Raw genomic sequence first — 17478 nt, forward strand, 5'->3', positions numbered from 1 at the left:
GAAATATCTGACATTATTTATGGTACCTTGTTTTGGTGACATGCCTTGCCCTGTTCATAGTCCGGGTAGGCGCCTCTCTTGTCGATCTTCTGCCAGAGCTCTTTGGCCTTCCAGTAGTTGAGTTTGTCCTTTAGTTTGCTGTAGAAGTTCTTGTAATCTCTGGGATCAACCTCCAGGTGGCGACAGAGCTCGGTGAAGTTCTGCTGTGTATCTTTACACGTCTGTGCCTGGACAAAGCGGTCGAACAGAGTATGGCTGGGATTGACAGAGTCTGGCTCGTTCGTCATTGTCATGGGAGAGGCCTGGAGCCTGCTAGATGACCTGCAGAGACAAGAGAATTTAGATTCCAAACAAAAAGTTACAAAAGTCAACAATTTACAGGCTGACTAAAAGAGTATTTAAACAAACTCTGACCATTAATTGTGGCAGACCGTATACTACGTTTTTAATTTTCCCCCAATTTTGCCATTTTAAAGTTGCCTAATTTTGTTTTGGAGATGCAACAATACAGTTATTCCACGGTTCAATACATACCTTGGTTTTTAACCACGGTTTTCGGTTCAGTTTGGTATTTTTGCTACCAAAAAAACCTTGTACACATTCCTAGTGTATTATAATAAAAAATAAATATATATAAAGATTTACAGTGGCAGCTCAGAGATGTAGAGCAGCATTTATGTATGAAATTGAATGAATAAATGTAGGCTAAAATTAAAACTACATAATCTTCATCAATATGCATTGATTAAAAGTTATTGTATTAAAGTTTTTTTTATTATTATTTAAGAGTAGTGAGTAATTTTCTCTGTCTTTTGTTGTTTTATTAACATCATTTTAGAAGTGAACTGTCACTTGTTTGAGGGGGTGGAAGCTTTGCTTCCAGAAAAGACTGCTCCACTCCACACAAAAGGACACAACCACTTCAGCCTCCCATTTCATTAGACAGACATGTCAGGTGATATTATATATTACATTTTTTTTTATTTAAAGGGTCGGTGTGAGGTCCAAAAAGGTAGTTTTTGGGTAACACCATGCCATAGAGGGTTAAGACCTGCTCGCATCTCATTTACAGACCCACGTGAGGCCATCCTTAAAAATATTCTTGTTTGCCGTAACCCGACCGACCCTGTCAATTTAGGGCCGACTCAATTTTTTATTTTTTTTCCCTTTTAGTCCAACCGACTTGCCGGTTGTAAATTGGCTTTAAGACCGACCAATTTCTTTTTTTACTTTTCAAACAACTAATACAACAGTAATAAAATAATATGAATTATATTTTAGTAAGTATTATAAATGTATAAATTGCCTGGGCCATACAAACGAAGGCTACGTTCTTTCGTTTATAGAAAAACCCGTGACGTCATCTATGTTTACACTATGGTTAACGGATGTCACACTATGGCCTGCACGTGCGTTCGTTTCGGCTCGGCTCATATTCTCATTCACTGTAACGTTAGACTGTTAAAGCCCTGTCGGAGATTTCGCCGCATTGTGTGACAGGAGTCAGGACCATGGACACGTTACACACACCAGGCAAGTGCACTGCAGAGGGGAGGGCTTAGTTTGAGCCCCTGCCCTTTTTGAAAATGAATCAAAAGTGCCCCTCTCAACATTTATCATTACTATATTGTGGCGAATAAAACAGATTTTGAATTATAATTAATATAACAACGTGTACAAAACAGTAACAAATGGCGGAAAAGCCGTTTATCTTGTCTCTGTCAGTCTGAAATGTCGTTGTCATAACGTGTTGCTATGGGTAGCGTGTGTTCTGCTCGACCCCAGCGCGTGGTGGGCACTGGTTGTAACTTGAAAAATAATGCTTTTTGTATGGTTCTGTCGATGGATACACGTGCACTACAACAGCGATAATAAAATAAAACTTGGGCAAAACGGTCTATCTTTGTAAACTGTGTTCAATGCATGCGAGTGCTGCCGTATGACCAGTCATTTTCGCCATCATCACTCAGTATATTCGCCAGAAGACGCGAATGAGAACCCTCTGCAGTAAGAGAAGATCTGTCTCTGTGCGCAGCGCGCGCACGTCTCACAGCGCGCAAATATTGAGTTCTTTCAAGTCTTGCGTTTGAACGGATAAACACACACAAAAAGTATGTCAACATGTCGATCTTGATGAGTATCCATCAGACAGTCTGTATATCCCTTAAGAGAACTTTATACAGTTGAGAAAGACGATGCATATCTCTGTATTAGGTCTTAAAGGGGCAGTAGCCTTTACTGCTGTCTGTAAAGGCTAGTAAAAGATAAGGACTCACTCACTGCTCTTGATTGAATAGCTGGTTATAGCTACTTAATTAATTGAATTCATAAAAACAACTTTTTGCTTTTTAATATTCAAATGCACTAGTCTATATCACCAGATGCGTTGGTCTGGCAAGAAGTGCAAGCCACTTCAGAGACAGAATTTTGCGTGTTCTGAGTTAACACAATCGAGCGTAAAAAAAAAAAGAAACATATCACGGGAAAATACTAAAACGGGAAGACAGCGGGAAAAGAGCTAAAATACGTGAGAAACCCGGAAAAAAAAGGGAGGGTTGACAGCTTTGAGTCAATGACAGCTAGCTGGTGGTTGGACACTTTTCTTAAAGAATGCACCTGAAATTTATGCAATAAACATGTTTTTGACAAATATTTCAATTTGTTTGTGGTCTATATAGCCTGCAATTAGCCTACACGCCCGAAGGCACGGCTTGATGTCAGTGATGTCACGATATGCCAATTTGTTTAATTTCATACCTACGTAATCACCATCACCAAAAATTTACTTTTTTTTTGTATTAAAATTTGAAGAAAAAAAAATATAGACCTACCTACCGACCCTTTTTTTTAAAAAAATTACTGTTACTGCAAACCAAAATATTTTTAAGGATGGCCTGATTTTACTTTCACTTTAGACATAACCAACTGTGTTTATTTATATATGTTAACCTTGTGTGTATTTGACAGTATTAGCACAGTGAGACTACTTATTCCAGTAATCACGTGTTTGAATGGATATTTGCTCCTATCAAACGGAGGGAAATAGAAATAATTTATTAAATGTAAAACCGAAAAAATAAGCACAATTCACAAGCACGTATTGAACCGTGAATGCTGTACCGAACGGTTCAATATTATATTGAGAAATATACATTATATATATATAACCGCCCGACGCGAAGCGGAGGGTGGTTGCCTCTAGGTCGTGCATTAAAATCCTTTAATGCATGGCTAGCCGTGGATTATCCCGCTTATACCATGGTTATTTGCCAAGTTAAAAACAAGTTAAAGCTGTAACTGATGTTTTTTAAGAGACGGGTTAAAATGACGGTTCTTTTCTTACGTCTCGTTAGTTCTAGCACACCGTCGCTTTAAATAAAGTAGAGCCATCGACATGTTTTTATATGAACAAATTACCACATTTATTTAAATTCATTATTAAAAGAAAGAGACAGAGAACTGAAAGAGAAAGATCAGAGAGAGAGAGAGAGAGAGAGAGAGATGCGTTCGCGATCTCTTCATGTCTGTCTGAAGATCCCCTCGTTGCTTAAGCATAGCGAACATAACTTAATGATTATTTAATGGATTTATTAAAATTATTTATGAATGACAGGCAACACTGCAGTAACAAGGCAATCTTTATTTGAACGAATCATCATTATGTATCATAGTGTGAAATAAACCCTGCGTCAACCTATAAAGACACATTACATTTAATGCATATTAATGCTTATACAAAGATTTAAGTACAGTATAAAGGCCGAGATAGCAAACAGTAACAAAATAGAGAACAAAAGAGCCTGAACAGTAACATTACCTAAATATTATATGGTCAAACTATAAAATGCATTTTATGGAATCAAGTTCCACAACTTTCAACAGGAAACAAAGCATTGTAAAGTTTAACCCTATGTCAACCCAAAGATATGAGATACATAATGAGATAGCAGAATGGATGTTAATATATGGTCACAAAACTATTTTAGGCTAGGTCACAAACAACAAACAAAATTTAAATTTGGAATTTGAATATTTGTTGAATTTAAAATACAGCATCTATCATAACATGATTGAAAGTGGAATTCTGAAATCCACTGCTGCTTCAATACCACCCATATTAAATTCATAATAAGCCTTAATCAATAATTTTCTTCCTATATTATTATAATGATTCTTTCCAGTTATGATTTTACTTAATCAATAGTCTTTCATTTACATTATTATATTTTATATTTCCTTTTACTTAAACACTAAAAAGTCAAGATGAATATTGCCTATACTATTGTCTAGTGTTGCACGATATACCTGTACTAGAAAAGTATTGCGATACCCTGCTATTACAAACGGTACGATATGGACTTTTATTAGTACCGGTACTTTAAGGAGGACAGCGCTAATATGAGCTGTATTTCTTAATGTGCGTGGATGTGTGACAGCAGGTGTCAGGACGTGTGTGCAGAGCACTACTTCCACTGTTCACTAAACATTGGAAGTAGTAGAAGAGTTAAATACGTGCAGCGCATGACAGAGAAAGCAACAGAAATATGCGCGCATGAGGAGAAAAAGCGTGGCGCGGGACGTGCTCGCGCTATTGGACTCTGACCTGAAGCACGCGCACATGCCTTTCAGACAACAAACATGCGATCGCTATTCAGTTATTTCGCGGATTATTATTTGGGTTTGAATTATCAAACATATGTAAAAATGCACGGTCTGGCGAGTATTGAGGTAAACACAATTGGATATGTCTTTAGTGAACGTGTAGCCTACAGCTGAGGTAATTAGATCAGTGCAGGTCTGAAGCTAGACCTAATATTCTGTGATTAATGTTACGCAAACAATGAAAAATAGAAAATCACCACATGCTTGGCTAAATAACTAAAATATATTTATTAAAAATCAGTGTATAGTTAAATTATAGAGTGAAGACTAAGTAGGCAGTTTTATATTTGATTATTTAATTTCTTTCTTGACTTGCTATAGTTAAATAGACCTAATGAAGCTGAAAAATAAAGCACTGTTTTTGTCATATTGTTTGTCATTTGTAGGGCTGTAACGATATGCGATATGAAATCGAAATCGCAATACGCAGGTCCACGAACCTGTATCGCGATGTGAGAAGGCAGAATCGCGACACACCCCTTCCAACTCCCAGAATTATCCTTCCTGTCCAGGTCCAACTTTTAAGTCAGCAGTATGGCAACATTTCAGCTACCCGGTGGAGAACAAGGATGGCAATCGTGTAGTTGACAAGACCCACACAATTTGCCGTAAGTGTTTCAAGAAGCTTCCCCAACCGGCTGGCAACGTGGTGTGAGCGTGGCGTTTCTGTTGCGTGTCATCCGCGGGGCGGCTGCGTGGCGTTTTCTCTTTCTTTGCACACCAGAAGCGTGTCTGACGCGGTGCTTCTGTTAGTATTGATGTACAGGAGGCCCTATACTTCATGTTAAATATATATTGCCTATTGGTACCGCAAAGAAAACGTCGGCAGTAGCCTATTGACCATACAGATATATGGTATTGACGGCAAAATAGGCTACAGAATATTGTACAGAATAAAACTGTTTTGTCCCCCCCATATCGAGGTTTGTATCGTACCGTGTGTAAAAAATCGTGATACGAACCGAATCGTGGGTTTGGTGTATCGTTACAGCCCTAGTCATTTGCATTTTTTTGTGCTTATTTTTAAAAACAGATACAGTTAAAAATCTATATTATAATTACAAGATTACATTTAAAAAATATTAAATTACTCGTATCATAAAATAAGATTTTGGTCATCCCAACCTGTTGAGAAGTGAAAGGTTAGTGAATGATAACATGATTGATAATGATGATCTCTGTAAAGATCTTCACACTGGCATGCAGTTATTATAGCAATAACAGAAGGAAATGGTCAAAAACCAGGTGAGGAACATCCTGGCCAAGTGAATTTTTAGTTAAAAAAAATTAAACAATGAATAATAAGTTCTGTTGTCATATTATCTGTTTTTTTGTTTGTTTTTTTACAGTGGTATCGATTTAGTATTGGTATCGAGGTATTTTAGTCTGGTATCGTATCGAAGTTAAAATTTGGTATCGTGACAACACTACTATTGTAGTACTACCTTCACTGAGAGCAAGCACATTTTGAGAAACATTCTAGTTAGAACTGGAGCTCGATCAACTCCAACCTTGGAGAGACTTTGTATGTCTTTGTATGCGTGCAATATTCAGTATTACAGATCAGTGTTGAGAAGGTGTACAATGGGCATCCTAAGAGATGGGATGGACTGGCAAGCTGGTGTCTGCTCCAGACCTGGAAGGTTACTACATGCCTAATTCTGGGGGTTGAAAGCGTCAATTGAAAGTCTGATCTATGGACAGTGGCATCTGATTTACTGACAATGTGTGTACATTTCTTTTGAATCATTTTTGTTATTTTTCCCTTTTTCCATTATTGCAATTTGAGATTCTTCGCAACAAAAAGTGTGTTATAAATTAAATCTATTATTATTATTATTACATTTTCCTAGGGCTGGACAATAATTCAATATCAATATATATCGCGATATAATTTTTTTCAATAACGGTAATATGATTTTTAAACACATTTTACGATATTTCGATATATACATTCTTCTTCTTCTCTTCGGCGGTCACTCGAAACGAGTATGACTGTCCTCTCTGTCGGGTCGTCTTATTTGTGGATCCTCAGGTGGCTGTAAAGGCCGATCTGTGATCCACAGATTCTGCTGCAATGTTGGCATCTGAAGGTTGAGGTGGTGTATAGTTGTGGAGCCCTTCTCTGTTTGTCCTTGCGGTGTTGCCGCCTTGCATCTGCGGCGCGGCGGAGTTCTGTTTCGTGGTGTGCTGCACCTTCCTGCACTGCCTTTCTCCAGTAGTCCCTGTTAAACACTAGATTCTCCCAGTCACTGGATATGATGTTAAACTTTTTCAGGGTGGTCTTGATATTGTCCTTAAAGCGTTTCTTTGGTCCCCCAGGGGCTCGCTGTCCTTGCTTTAGCTGGGAGTACAGGATCTGCTTTGGGAGACGGTTATTGGGCATTCGGATGACATGTCCTATCCATCGGAGTTGGTTCTGCATTATGATGGTAGTAATGCTCGTCATGTTCGTTTCCTCCAGAATACTGGAATTTGTACGTCTGTCTTCCCAGTTGATCCTCAAGATTTTTCTTAAGGTTCTTTGATGGAATAGTTCTAGTGCTCTCATATGTCTGCTGTAGGTTGTCCAGGATTCCGATCCATACAGCAGAGTTGGGAGAATCACAGCTCTGTAAACCAGGACCTTGGTTTGAGCCCTCAGGTCTCGGTCATCAAAGACTCTTGCCCTAAGTTTGGCATAGGCTCCGCTGGCACAGCTCAGGCGATGTTTAATTTCATAGTCTATATCAGCTTTGGAAGAGAGAATGCTACCAAGGTAGGTGAAGTGGTCCACGCTTTCCAGAGTGGTGTTGTCTACTGTAATTATGGGCTGGAGTGATGGCTGGTTGGGTGGTGGTTGATGCAGAACCAGAGTCTTCTTGATGTTCAAGGCCAGACCCAGGGCTCTGTATGCCTTGGCAAAGGCATTTAGGATGCCCTGGAGGTCTTCAGGGGAATGTGCCACAATAGCGTTATCATCAGCGTATTGCAGCTCCATGATGGTGATATTCCTGACTTTACTCTTGGCTTTAAACCGGTTAAGGTTAAAGAGCCTACCATCAGTCCTATAAAGGATTGGGATCCCCTGTGGCAACTCCTGGTCAATAAGGTTAAGTATGGCTGCAATGAAGATGGCAAATAGGGTGGGTGCAATGATACATCCCTGTTTGACCCCAGTTTCTACGGTGAAAGGCTCAGATTCAGAGCCACTGTTGAGCACTGTGGCTGACATGCCGTCATGTAATAGCCTCAGTACACGGATGTATTTGGGATGACATCCATACTTTGATAGTATGCTCCACAGTGCCTGCCGATCCACAGAGTCAAAGGCCTTTGCCAAGTCTATAAAGACCATGTACAGAGGCAGTCCTTGTTCCCGACATTTTTCTTGTAGTTGGCGAGCAGAAAAGATCATGTCAGTTGTTCCCCTGGATGGACGGAAACCGCACTGTGATTCAGGGAGTATCTCCTCAGATAGTGGTAGCAGGCGGTTGACGAGGACACGAGCAAGGACTTTGCCTGTTGTTGATAAGAGCGAAATGCCTCTGTAGTTTCCGCATTCAGCCTTGTCCCCTTTCTTAAATATGGTAACGATTTGGGCATCCCGGAGCTCAGAGGGGAGCTCTTCCCTTTCCCAGATCTTGATGAGTAGATGGTGGATGTGGTGCCAGAGCCTTGGTCCTCCTTCTTTTAAAATCTCTGCGGGGATCCCATCAGGACCAGTGGCCTTGTTGTTCCTGAGATTTTTGATGGCATTGTGAACCTCACTTTCGGTAGGAGGTTCCCCCATGTCATCTCTGATGGGACTCTGTGGGATATGGTCGGCGATGTCTGGTTCGGCTGAACTGTCACGGTTCAGGAGTTCTTGAAAGTGCTCCTTCCATCGTGCGTTGATGGAGGCACTGTCTTTCAGAAGAGTCTGTCCATCTTTTGGGCGCAGGGGATTTAAACCGCTGTGGCTAGGGCCATAGACAGCCTTAGTGGCGTTAAAAAACCCTCTGGTGTTACCTGAGTCTGCCAGTATCTGGAGTTCTAGAGACTTTTCTGTCCACCAGTTGTTCTTGAGTTCCCTTACCAATCTCTGAACGTCAGCCTTGGCTCTAGAGTGTGCTGCCCTTTTGGCCTCACATGTTATGTCATTTTGCCACACTCTGAAGGCTTTTCGTTTTCTAGAGATAATTTGTTCTATCTCTGTATCATTTCCATCAAACCAGTCCTGATGTTTCCTGGACTGATATCCAAGAGTGGATATACATGAGTCATGGATGGTGGATTTGAGAAGACTCCAGTGCTCTTCGACGTTATCAGGATATTCTTGCTGAAGACTTTTATCGAGAGAGTCCTGAAGCTGTTGCTGGATGGCAGTTTCATTCAGGCTTTCAAGGTTCAGTCTTTGCAGGGTCTGCTTCTTCTGAATCCTTCTCCTTTTTTTAAGTTTAATTGACATTGTGGATCGGATGAGGCGGTGGTCTGTCCAGCAGTTGTCAGAGTCTATCATGGCCCTAGTGATGTTCACATCACAGCGGTCCCTGGCCCTTACAATCACATAATCAATAAGGTGCCATTGCTTGGATCGAGGGTGTCTCCAAGATGCCTTAAATTTGTTTTTCTGTCGATAGAGAGTATTGGTAATGACGAGGTTGTGCTGAGCACACTTACTCAGAAGTAGCACCCCGTTGGCGTTGATGTTACCGATGCCCTCCTTGCCAATAGTGCCCTTCCAGAGGTGTTGGTCCCGGCCTACCCTAGCATTAAAGTCTCCAAGGAGGATTATCTTATCCTCCCTGGGGATTTTTGACAGGGTTTCTTCCAGGCAGTCGTAAAAAGCTTCTTTTTCTTCAACGTCGGAGTCTAGGGTAGGGGCATAGGCGCTCACTACTGTCGCTGTCTGGTTGTTGGCCAACACCAGGCGGATTGTCATGAGGCGCTCGCTGATTCCCACAGGAAGTTCGGAGAGGTGGTTGACAAGCTGGTTTTTGATAGCAAGTCCAACTCCATGGTTTCTAGCCTCATCGGTTGACTTTCCTTTCCAAAAGAAAGTGTAACCACCTTTCTCCTCCTTCAGCTGTCCCTCACCTGCCCGTCGTGTTTCGGAGAGAGCAGCTATATCAATCCGGCATCTCTGCAGTTCTCTGGCTATGATAGCCGTTCGTCTCTCAGGTCTGTCACTGGAGGTGCTGTCCATCAGAGTGCGCACATTCCAGGCTCCAAAGTTAAATTTATTTTGTTTCTGACCGCAAATGGGTGTTCCCTCTGGACGCGGTAATCCAGTCGGGAGGTATGAGGCAGGCTATTTTTAGGGCACCTTTTCTAGCCCCCTCCCCATGTGGGGTAAGCAGAGCGGATCCTAAATAGGACTGCTTAGTCATGGGTGTAGCTGCCGAAGAGCTCTTCTGCCTCGTTCCAAGAGCCCAGCGACTGATTCTGACACCCATCGCCTAGATGTGCCAGCTCATGACTAGGGACTTCCAGGCTACACAACCCTGCCCCCGTTGCCACTTGCTGGTCGCCATAGGCCTTTATCCAGGGTGGTAGGGTGGATTCCCTTTGTGGAGGACGCCTGTGCGTGGCATTGTTTAACGTGTGGAGGCTGGTGCACAGACAACCACCACACGGTCTTTGGCAGGTCTGGGTCAGGATCCAGTGGCATGGAGTCCAAGACGACTGGGGACCCATCACTGCTGCAGCCTTCATCCGCCTTCCCAGCCGTTGTGATGCTCCACTTAAGACAGCCATCATCCTCCGCCTGTTCCGACGTTGAGGTCTTTTGACGTGTTTTTTTTAGGGGTGTGCTCCCTTAGCCTTTGCCTCTAAAGGCTACCCCACAAGGCAGTGGGACTATTTACCCATAGCTGGGGCTGTGGTTGGCGAGTGCCAGGACATGTCCACCGCTTGGTGGGCCTGCACACTGCGCCTCTGGGGCCCACTGCTGCTCCAAGATCCCCTACAGTTCAGCCTGGGTCCGCTAGGGCCCAGTTTCCATGTGTGGCCGCAAGGAGGCACTGTAGGAGTCTTGACGGTGGAGAGGCTGTGTACCGACAGGAGGAGACTTACGCACTCGGCTCCTCTTTTCACCCTTGCACAAAGGCTAGTCGGTGGCAGTAGCTGTAAGCAGAGTGTAGCAAGCAGAAAGTAGCATGCAGAATCTACTAAGCTACAGACACTACTATCCCAGTACTACTGCACTGACGCATCACACACGCCCTGCATGAACACACACAATATATATCGCGATATAATTTTTTTCAATAACGGTAATATGATTTTTAAACACATTTTACGATATTTCGATATATACATTACAGCATTCCTCACTGACTTAAGTTCAGGACGCAGCCGTCAGAAAGAGCAGAACATGATTGGCTTCTTGCGTGATGACGTACACCACAGAAACACAGTCAGTGCTCACTGCTCAGCAGTAGTAGACTGATAGAACCAACACGGCAAGTTTTAGCTAGAAAAAGAGTTTCCCTGACCGCAACACAAATGTGACTGAATGAGCTTCCACAAGTAAGGAAGAAAGAAATAGTTGATAAGAGAAGAAAGACTAACTTTCTTTAGTGGCGTGGAAGTGGTTCGTCTATCTAAAGCACTATTCGCACGGGATTAGTATTATCTAGGGACCTCTGTGACTTAGAAAGGTCTCCCCCACATCTGAGTTTTGTGGCGCATTTGCACGGGATAAGCAAAGCCTGTGATTTTACTCGAATTTACTGACTTCTCCCGGATATGATGTCAAGACTTCATTATAGATAGCTGTATGAAATCATAAACAGGCATCGATATCGTTTTCATTATTTTACAGTAGCCTAATAAATAAATATCATTTCGTTCAGTTACCGAACAGACGCCATGGACTGAGCTCAGACCAGCGGCAGGAATCAGATTTCATTTATCACGAGTAGGAAGCTGACAATATAGCCTACGGCGGAAGATTCAGTTTCAAAACTAAATGTAAAAGCGCCTATTTAAACAAGCTTGTCATTGTACTATACTGTTGTGTTCTGTTTTTCATTAAGAACAGTAGGCTATTGATGTTAATATTAAACACACCATTCAATCAGATAACTCCCAAAATGATACTCGTTCTAAAGTGAAAGTGTAAGCCGTGTGGGCGTGGCTGCACGGGAATTCATAACGGTGCGCATTATGAATGCAGACTTTATTCTTCGTGAAAGATAAAGATAGAAATGTTCACAGGAAGAAAAAAAGCTTGCAAAATGATATACAATCCGCCTAATCCTGGCCAAATCACAGAGATGCCGATTCGACTAATATTATCACAGGACCTCGGTGTTCGGCGAAATATGGTAGGCCTAGGTCATTTGCGGGGGAATTTTTACTTTACAAATTACAGACATGGCCGATTCGCACGGGATTAAAATCACAGACATTCTCTGCAATTATTACAAATCACCAGAGGTCCCCAGATAATACTAGTCCAGTGCGAATGGGGCTTAAGATCTGTTATTAAACTTCAGGTTTCAGTGTGCTGCAAAATGTGCCGGAGAGGTGCCGACTAGGGGTGTAACAATACATCGACAGATGCATCAATCTAATGTCTAACAATACGATGCCAAGCGTTAAAAATAATCAATGTAGACTATTTATGTAAGAGGCAAGTGGCACATTTGTTTTAATACTTTCCACATTTGCACACAATGACATGTATTAACACCAACGTGTTCATTCTCGTTTAAATTACCTTTCAAAGCTTTTGAAAGACGGTCAGACATGGCTTCACGAAAATGTATCATTTGCTCGTGTTTAAAGCCTTGCAAAAAGCAGCGTGCACTCATCTCAAACAAAGCACAAATAGACCACTGAATTGAGTTCTTTTATTTATTTTTTGTGCATCAGTAGATAAAGGTCTATAGTTTTGCATAAAAGGAGAATATAGCGCTATGAATCGTTCTTCACTGAAATTTAAAACTTAAAAGAAAATGCTCAATAAACTGCGTCTGCGAAGTGAGAGTCTTATGTTTATTTGACGGTGATTTCACATTTCTTGTTCGTATAAAGGCTAAATACAAACATTAATTTATTTGTACCGTTTTTATTTCTAAAATATTATATAGTTTTATAGGAGAAGGTTTCATAGACTTGGCAAATTAATTTTTCAGACGTTTGTAGGTACAGACATCCTTTGTGGCAGTTCTTGGTAAGCTTTTATATAGTTCATATCGATATCGAAATTATATCGTATCGACCAAAATTAAGAAATATATCGTGATGTAAATTTTGGCCATATCGTCCAGCCCTACTTCCATGACATTGTCTCTGAGCCAATCAGAATTCTCCACCTTGCTTGCAGTAATGATTTGGATAGACCTTGAAAACATTATAAATGTTGGGAAAATTATATGTACGGCCCAACGATATGGGGAGAAAGGGAGAGCGCCCTACGAACTACTTGTGAAACTGCAAAGTATTCTTCAGTAAATTATTCTTTAATTAATTGCACTCCTGACTCTTGGTCTTCATTTCTCATTAATGGTCTTGGGTCATAATCTGTTAACCCCTAACATGATTTTCTAGGAATCAGGTGATAAAGAGAGTTAGAGTACCTATAAACAGTAATTTATGCCAATGGGATCGTTTGGGGTCCTAACAGAGGCCGGATTTCAAAGGGAGGACCTGATTTGGCACTAGCAGGGTTTCACACACTAAGTGAGTCACTGGGCTGCAGCTGAACACAAAAACAGGATGGAATACATTGCAAAGTGTTTCATGTGACTTATTTGCAAATATAGATTTAGCAACCCACATTTATTCACAGACGATGTTAAAAGCAACACTCAGTGTCACCTGCATCTCTTGACTAGTGGTTTTCACAAATGCATACGTGTCTGTCTGTTATTAAAAACTCTCCGGTTCACATGGAGATTCTTACAAAGCACAAAATGAGGCCGTCGATCATTTTATTTTTAAAATTCTTTTACTTTGATTCAATCACATGAAATAAATACTTCACTTGTGAAAGGAAGAGTTTAAAACACCAGGCAAGTTAAACAAGCAAGGTCACCAATTTATCACTTTTGAAAAGTGAAAGCCTTTTATTTTTTAAATTACCATCTTAAATAATCATCTAGGACCACACTGGAATCTGTAGAAGCATGGGCCTATACTCTTGAAGCATAACCTCTGGTGTGCATACATTTATGTTTTTTAACTAAACTAAATAAAACATATCATTTCAGGTCTCATTCTCAGGGTGTTGAGCTACTGTAGAAGTACTTCCTTTAAAATAGAGGCTTGTAACAAAGCCATATGGTAATAATGAGGACAGACTCACTCAAGGGAACAAGCATGACGTTATGCTTACGTGATGGACTTCCCTGTTTTACCTTCTCTAATGATGCCACATAACATGACATTTAGATTGCTTTGGCATTTAGATTGAAGGTGATGCCTTGTACTTTTGCTGTGTGGCAAAAAACAGAACGTGACTTCAGGTGGTTTGAGCCTCCGTGTTCAAAACCTATAATCAGCCCCCTGTGTGCCAACAAAGTGCTTCAAACAGGCTTCAAACAAATGTTGCAGCACTTCCTGGAAGTTTTATGGTCACACAGCACGAGAGCAGAGAATAGTCTCTTATACATGATCACTTCCTGGAAACAAACAGTCATGTCTTGTTTACATTAATGCTTAACAAATGCAAAAGCTTTACAACTTCTATGGCTACTGCCTGAAGTGGTTTAAAACAAACCATCTGACATCATGTCAGGCTTGCTGTTGTTTGCACATAAAGGCCTGTGATATGTGGAACAGATGCGAGACGTTCAATACATTTAGATCTTGTCAGGTACAGCATACCATTGTGACACATCAATTCAACACCTCTCAACTCAAAAATAATACATTGTCCTCCTGATAAGGCTTTTTTCAATTATGGGAGGTATATCCAGTTTGGGGAACTTCCAATCATACGAAAGAATCATTCCAAATGACCAGGATGCACTAAAAAAAAATCCTTATCTGTCAGTTGGACTAAATGAGCTGTCAATTTTCCTTCATGTTTTATTTCAGATGTCAAAAAAATAACATAACGCTGGTATTTTTAAAATGTTTAAACAACATTACAAATGTGTCAACCTGTAAACACTACAAATGTGTCAGCCTGGTCCTCTGGCCACTCTCCATTGAGAAGCGTTAACTTCCTTGAAGGTGGGTACTGTGTAGAAGTGTAAAACTATTGGTTCTGCTCAGAGCTACTCTGGATCTGCCATAACCAATCGCTAACGTTTGTTCATGACATATGTAATCTCCAACCATAGACTGTAGTGCACAACAACAACGTAATTGTTCTTAATAGCCACTCCCTCTGTTCACTGATTGGACCGGTTCAAATTTGATCAAAGAAAACCAGAGAATATACCGCAATCCCAGATGGAGTGCTGAAGGAAAATGAAGTACGTAGGAGGGCGAAGCCAGGCTACAAATGTTTGGGACGCATTATGATATTTAGAATTTTTGGGGTAAATGTGTAAAACAAATTCTGTATATAAATATGTATTATTTATTTATTTGTTTGTTTTGGTATGAAATGTGACCTGGGGCCAGTTGCATAAACACAGTCACTATGTATAAGGAGTCTTAAGAGCTAGTTTGACCAACTAGCCGATTTATGGATCTAAATGAGCCCAATCTATTTGTTTAAGGGACTTACTTTAAAAAAAGAAAGAAAGAAAAAGGAAGTTGTGACCAAAGACTTATCTCAAAGACAAAAAAAAAAAAGATGACTAACTTGTAAGACTAGTGTAAGCGGTTTATGCAACTGGCCAGAACATATTTTTGTGGCTTTTAAAACTTTTTCATTTGTGCTCTACAGGTTTAGTGTAGCTAAATTCAGTTCCCTGTGGGCTCATTAACAGCCTGACAAGTTTATTGATTCAGCATTAAAGTTGCAAACCTGTTTCCTAGTTAATACACCCATGTAAATTTGCTGTCTTATTATGCAACTTTATAAGCTGTAAAATAACTAATCTGCTGTACATCATAGTACAAAAAAATATATATTGTGGCCACGATTTAAGAATTAATTTCCACGAGGCCAAGACTTAATTTTTCCCCATCATTTTATTAAATTGTGGCCATGTTGTACTAATTTGTTCTCTTGTTTTAAATGAATTAAATTATTATATCATGCACATTATCTAGTAAAAACTAAAACGTTTTTTCTTTGTGTTTTTCACAAACAGATTATAATGTTGTCACAATGATACCTGTTCACAAGGATCCACAAAATACTCAAATTCTGTATTCTGCTGCCAGGCCAGTAGTTGGCGATGTTAATTTGTAAAGAAACTACACACCTATAAACTGAACACCCAATACACATGCAGATGTTGCAATGTTTTCACAAATTCATGTTTTTTGTAATTTACGAAGAGACGATAAATGGTATAGTTTTTAAAAAGGTACATTTGCGTGAAAACATTAGCGCTATTGCCATGCAAATGAACAGCCAAAAAGCATTAAAGTTTTTCTGTTTCATTGAATGTAAATGGCAGTCGTGTAAGTGTGCCCTGTGAATTGTAAGTCGTGTGAATTGCAAAAAAAAAAAAAGATTTGCGACCAAATGGTTGCATTTTGCGACCTTATTTCCTGCTGGTGTGACTAAATTTTATCACCACGTTGTCCAACTGATAAGAGCTGCCTTTTATGTTGCATATGATAAACAGTGCGAATTCGGACACTCGGGAGGTCGAGAGATTTTGCAGACGCTACGAGTCAGTTAATTTGATCATCGCATCAAATCAGCTGATACACGACACGACTGTTTGCACCGCGAGCCGGCCGCGATCACACGAGCTTTAGCGTTAAACACAGACAGAGCTTTCAATGTTGCTGATAGCTTCAGATACAAAAAATAAAGAAAAAATGTGTGCGCAAATGATTTGTTGAAAAGCTGAGAACAGTAGCCATTCCTTTCAACCGACAACCAGATGAGAGAGAGACAGCGCATGTGTGTGTGTGTTTGTGTGTGTGTACTACGCTGTATGGTTGCAGACAAAGAGCTATGGCCTAATAATGCTCATAGATCAAGCCTATGCGACATGGTTGTGCATAGGGGTGTGCCGATTTCAAAATTGGAGAGATCAACAAAATTCATCTTCGCAATGTAAAGCAAACAGAAGCTGCATTTGAAGTGGCATTTACACAGACTGTTTAATGAGCTTAGAGGTGACAAATCACCTGTAGTAATGCATAAATAACTTTTTGCTGTTTTAAACACATAACGTTGATTGATATTTGTAATTACAACATGAAAATATTCTTTAAATGTGAAACTAAAACCGCCACTAGGTGGCAGCAAGTCACTATTAATGAGGAGTCATTGATATTCAACCGATTCATTCAAACGACTGATCCATTCAGAAACAAATCATTTGACTATATTAATCTGTCATATTTACTGAATCACTAATTCAAATGATTTGTTCAAAAAGCTGATTCATTCAGTAAAGAAAATACCACGTGTTGCTCAGAGACGCGATTACTTTGTTTTGAACTATTTTTGTTGGCGAAATAGAGTTAAAATGGGCAATATGGTGTTTAAAATGTAAGTCACTTATTAAATTCTTGTTCAGTAAACTTAGAATCAATATCACATATGTTATCATGCTGATATCTGGATTCTTCGTGTGATATTTATTAAAAATACATGCAGTGAAAGCATGCACCCGCACTAGTCTAATATTCAAGACTACATCACGTAGTGTACGCGAACACACACACCCTGGGTTATTATCGAGTATATGTATATCCATCACACACCCTGGTGTGTGTTAGGGATATACATATACCCAATAATGTCAGATCGCACATCGT

At 40.3% G+C, this 17478-nt stretch overlaps 1 protein-coding gene across 2 annotated transcripts in view; it reads right to left on the minus strand.

The window, feature by feature from the left end:
* Window positions 1-17478, minus strand: part of mical1 (microtubule associated monooxygenase, calponin and LIM domain containing 1) — a 50976-nt gene that overhangs the window by 29074 nt on the left and 4424 nt on the right. For both annotated transcript variants that reach the window (XR_010905296.1, XM_067445623.1), the window contains exon 2: window positions 27-321. Coding sequence is in view for 1 of the 2 variants with exons in the window: in XM_067445623.1 (XP_067301724.1) it covers window positions 27-293 (267 nt within the window). In the remaining variant the exon portion in view is untranslated. The remainder of the gene's footprint in view (window positions 1-26; window positions 322-17478) is intronic.

Source organism: Pseudorasbora parva, chromosome 6 (genome assembly GCF_024679245.1).
Source record: "Pseudorasbora parva isolate DD20220531a chromosome 6, ASM2467924v1, whole genome shotgun sequence".
Classification (NCBI taxonomy): Eukaryota; Metazoa; Chordata; class Actinopteri; order Cypriniformes; family Gobionidae; genus Pseudorasbora; species Pseudorasbora parva.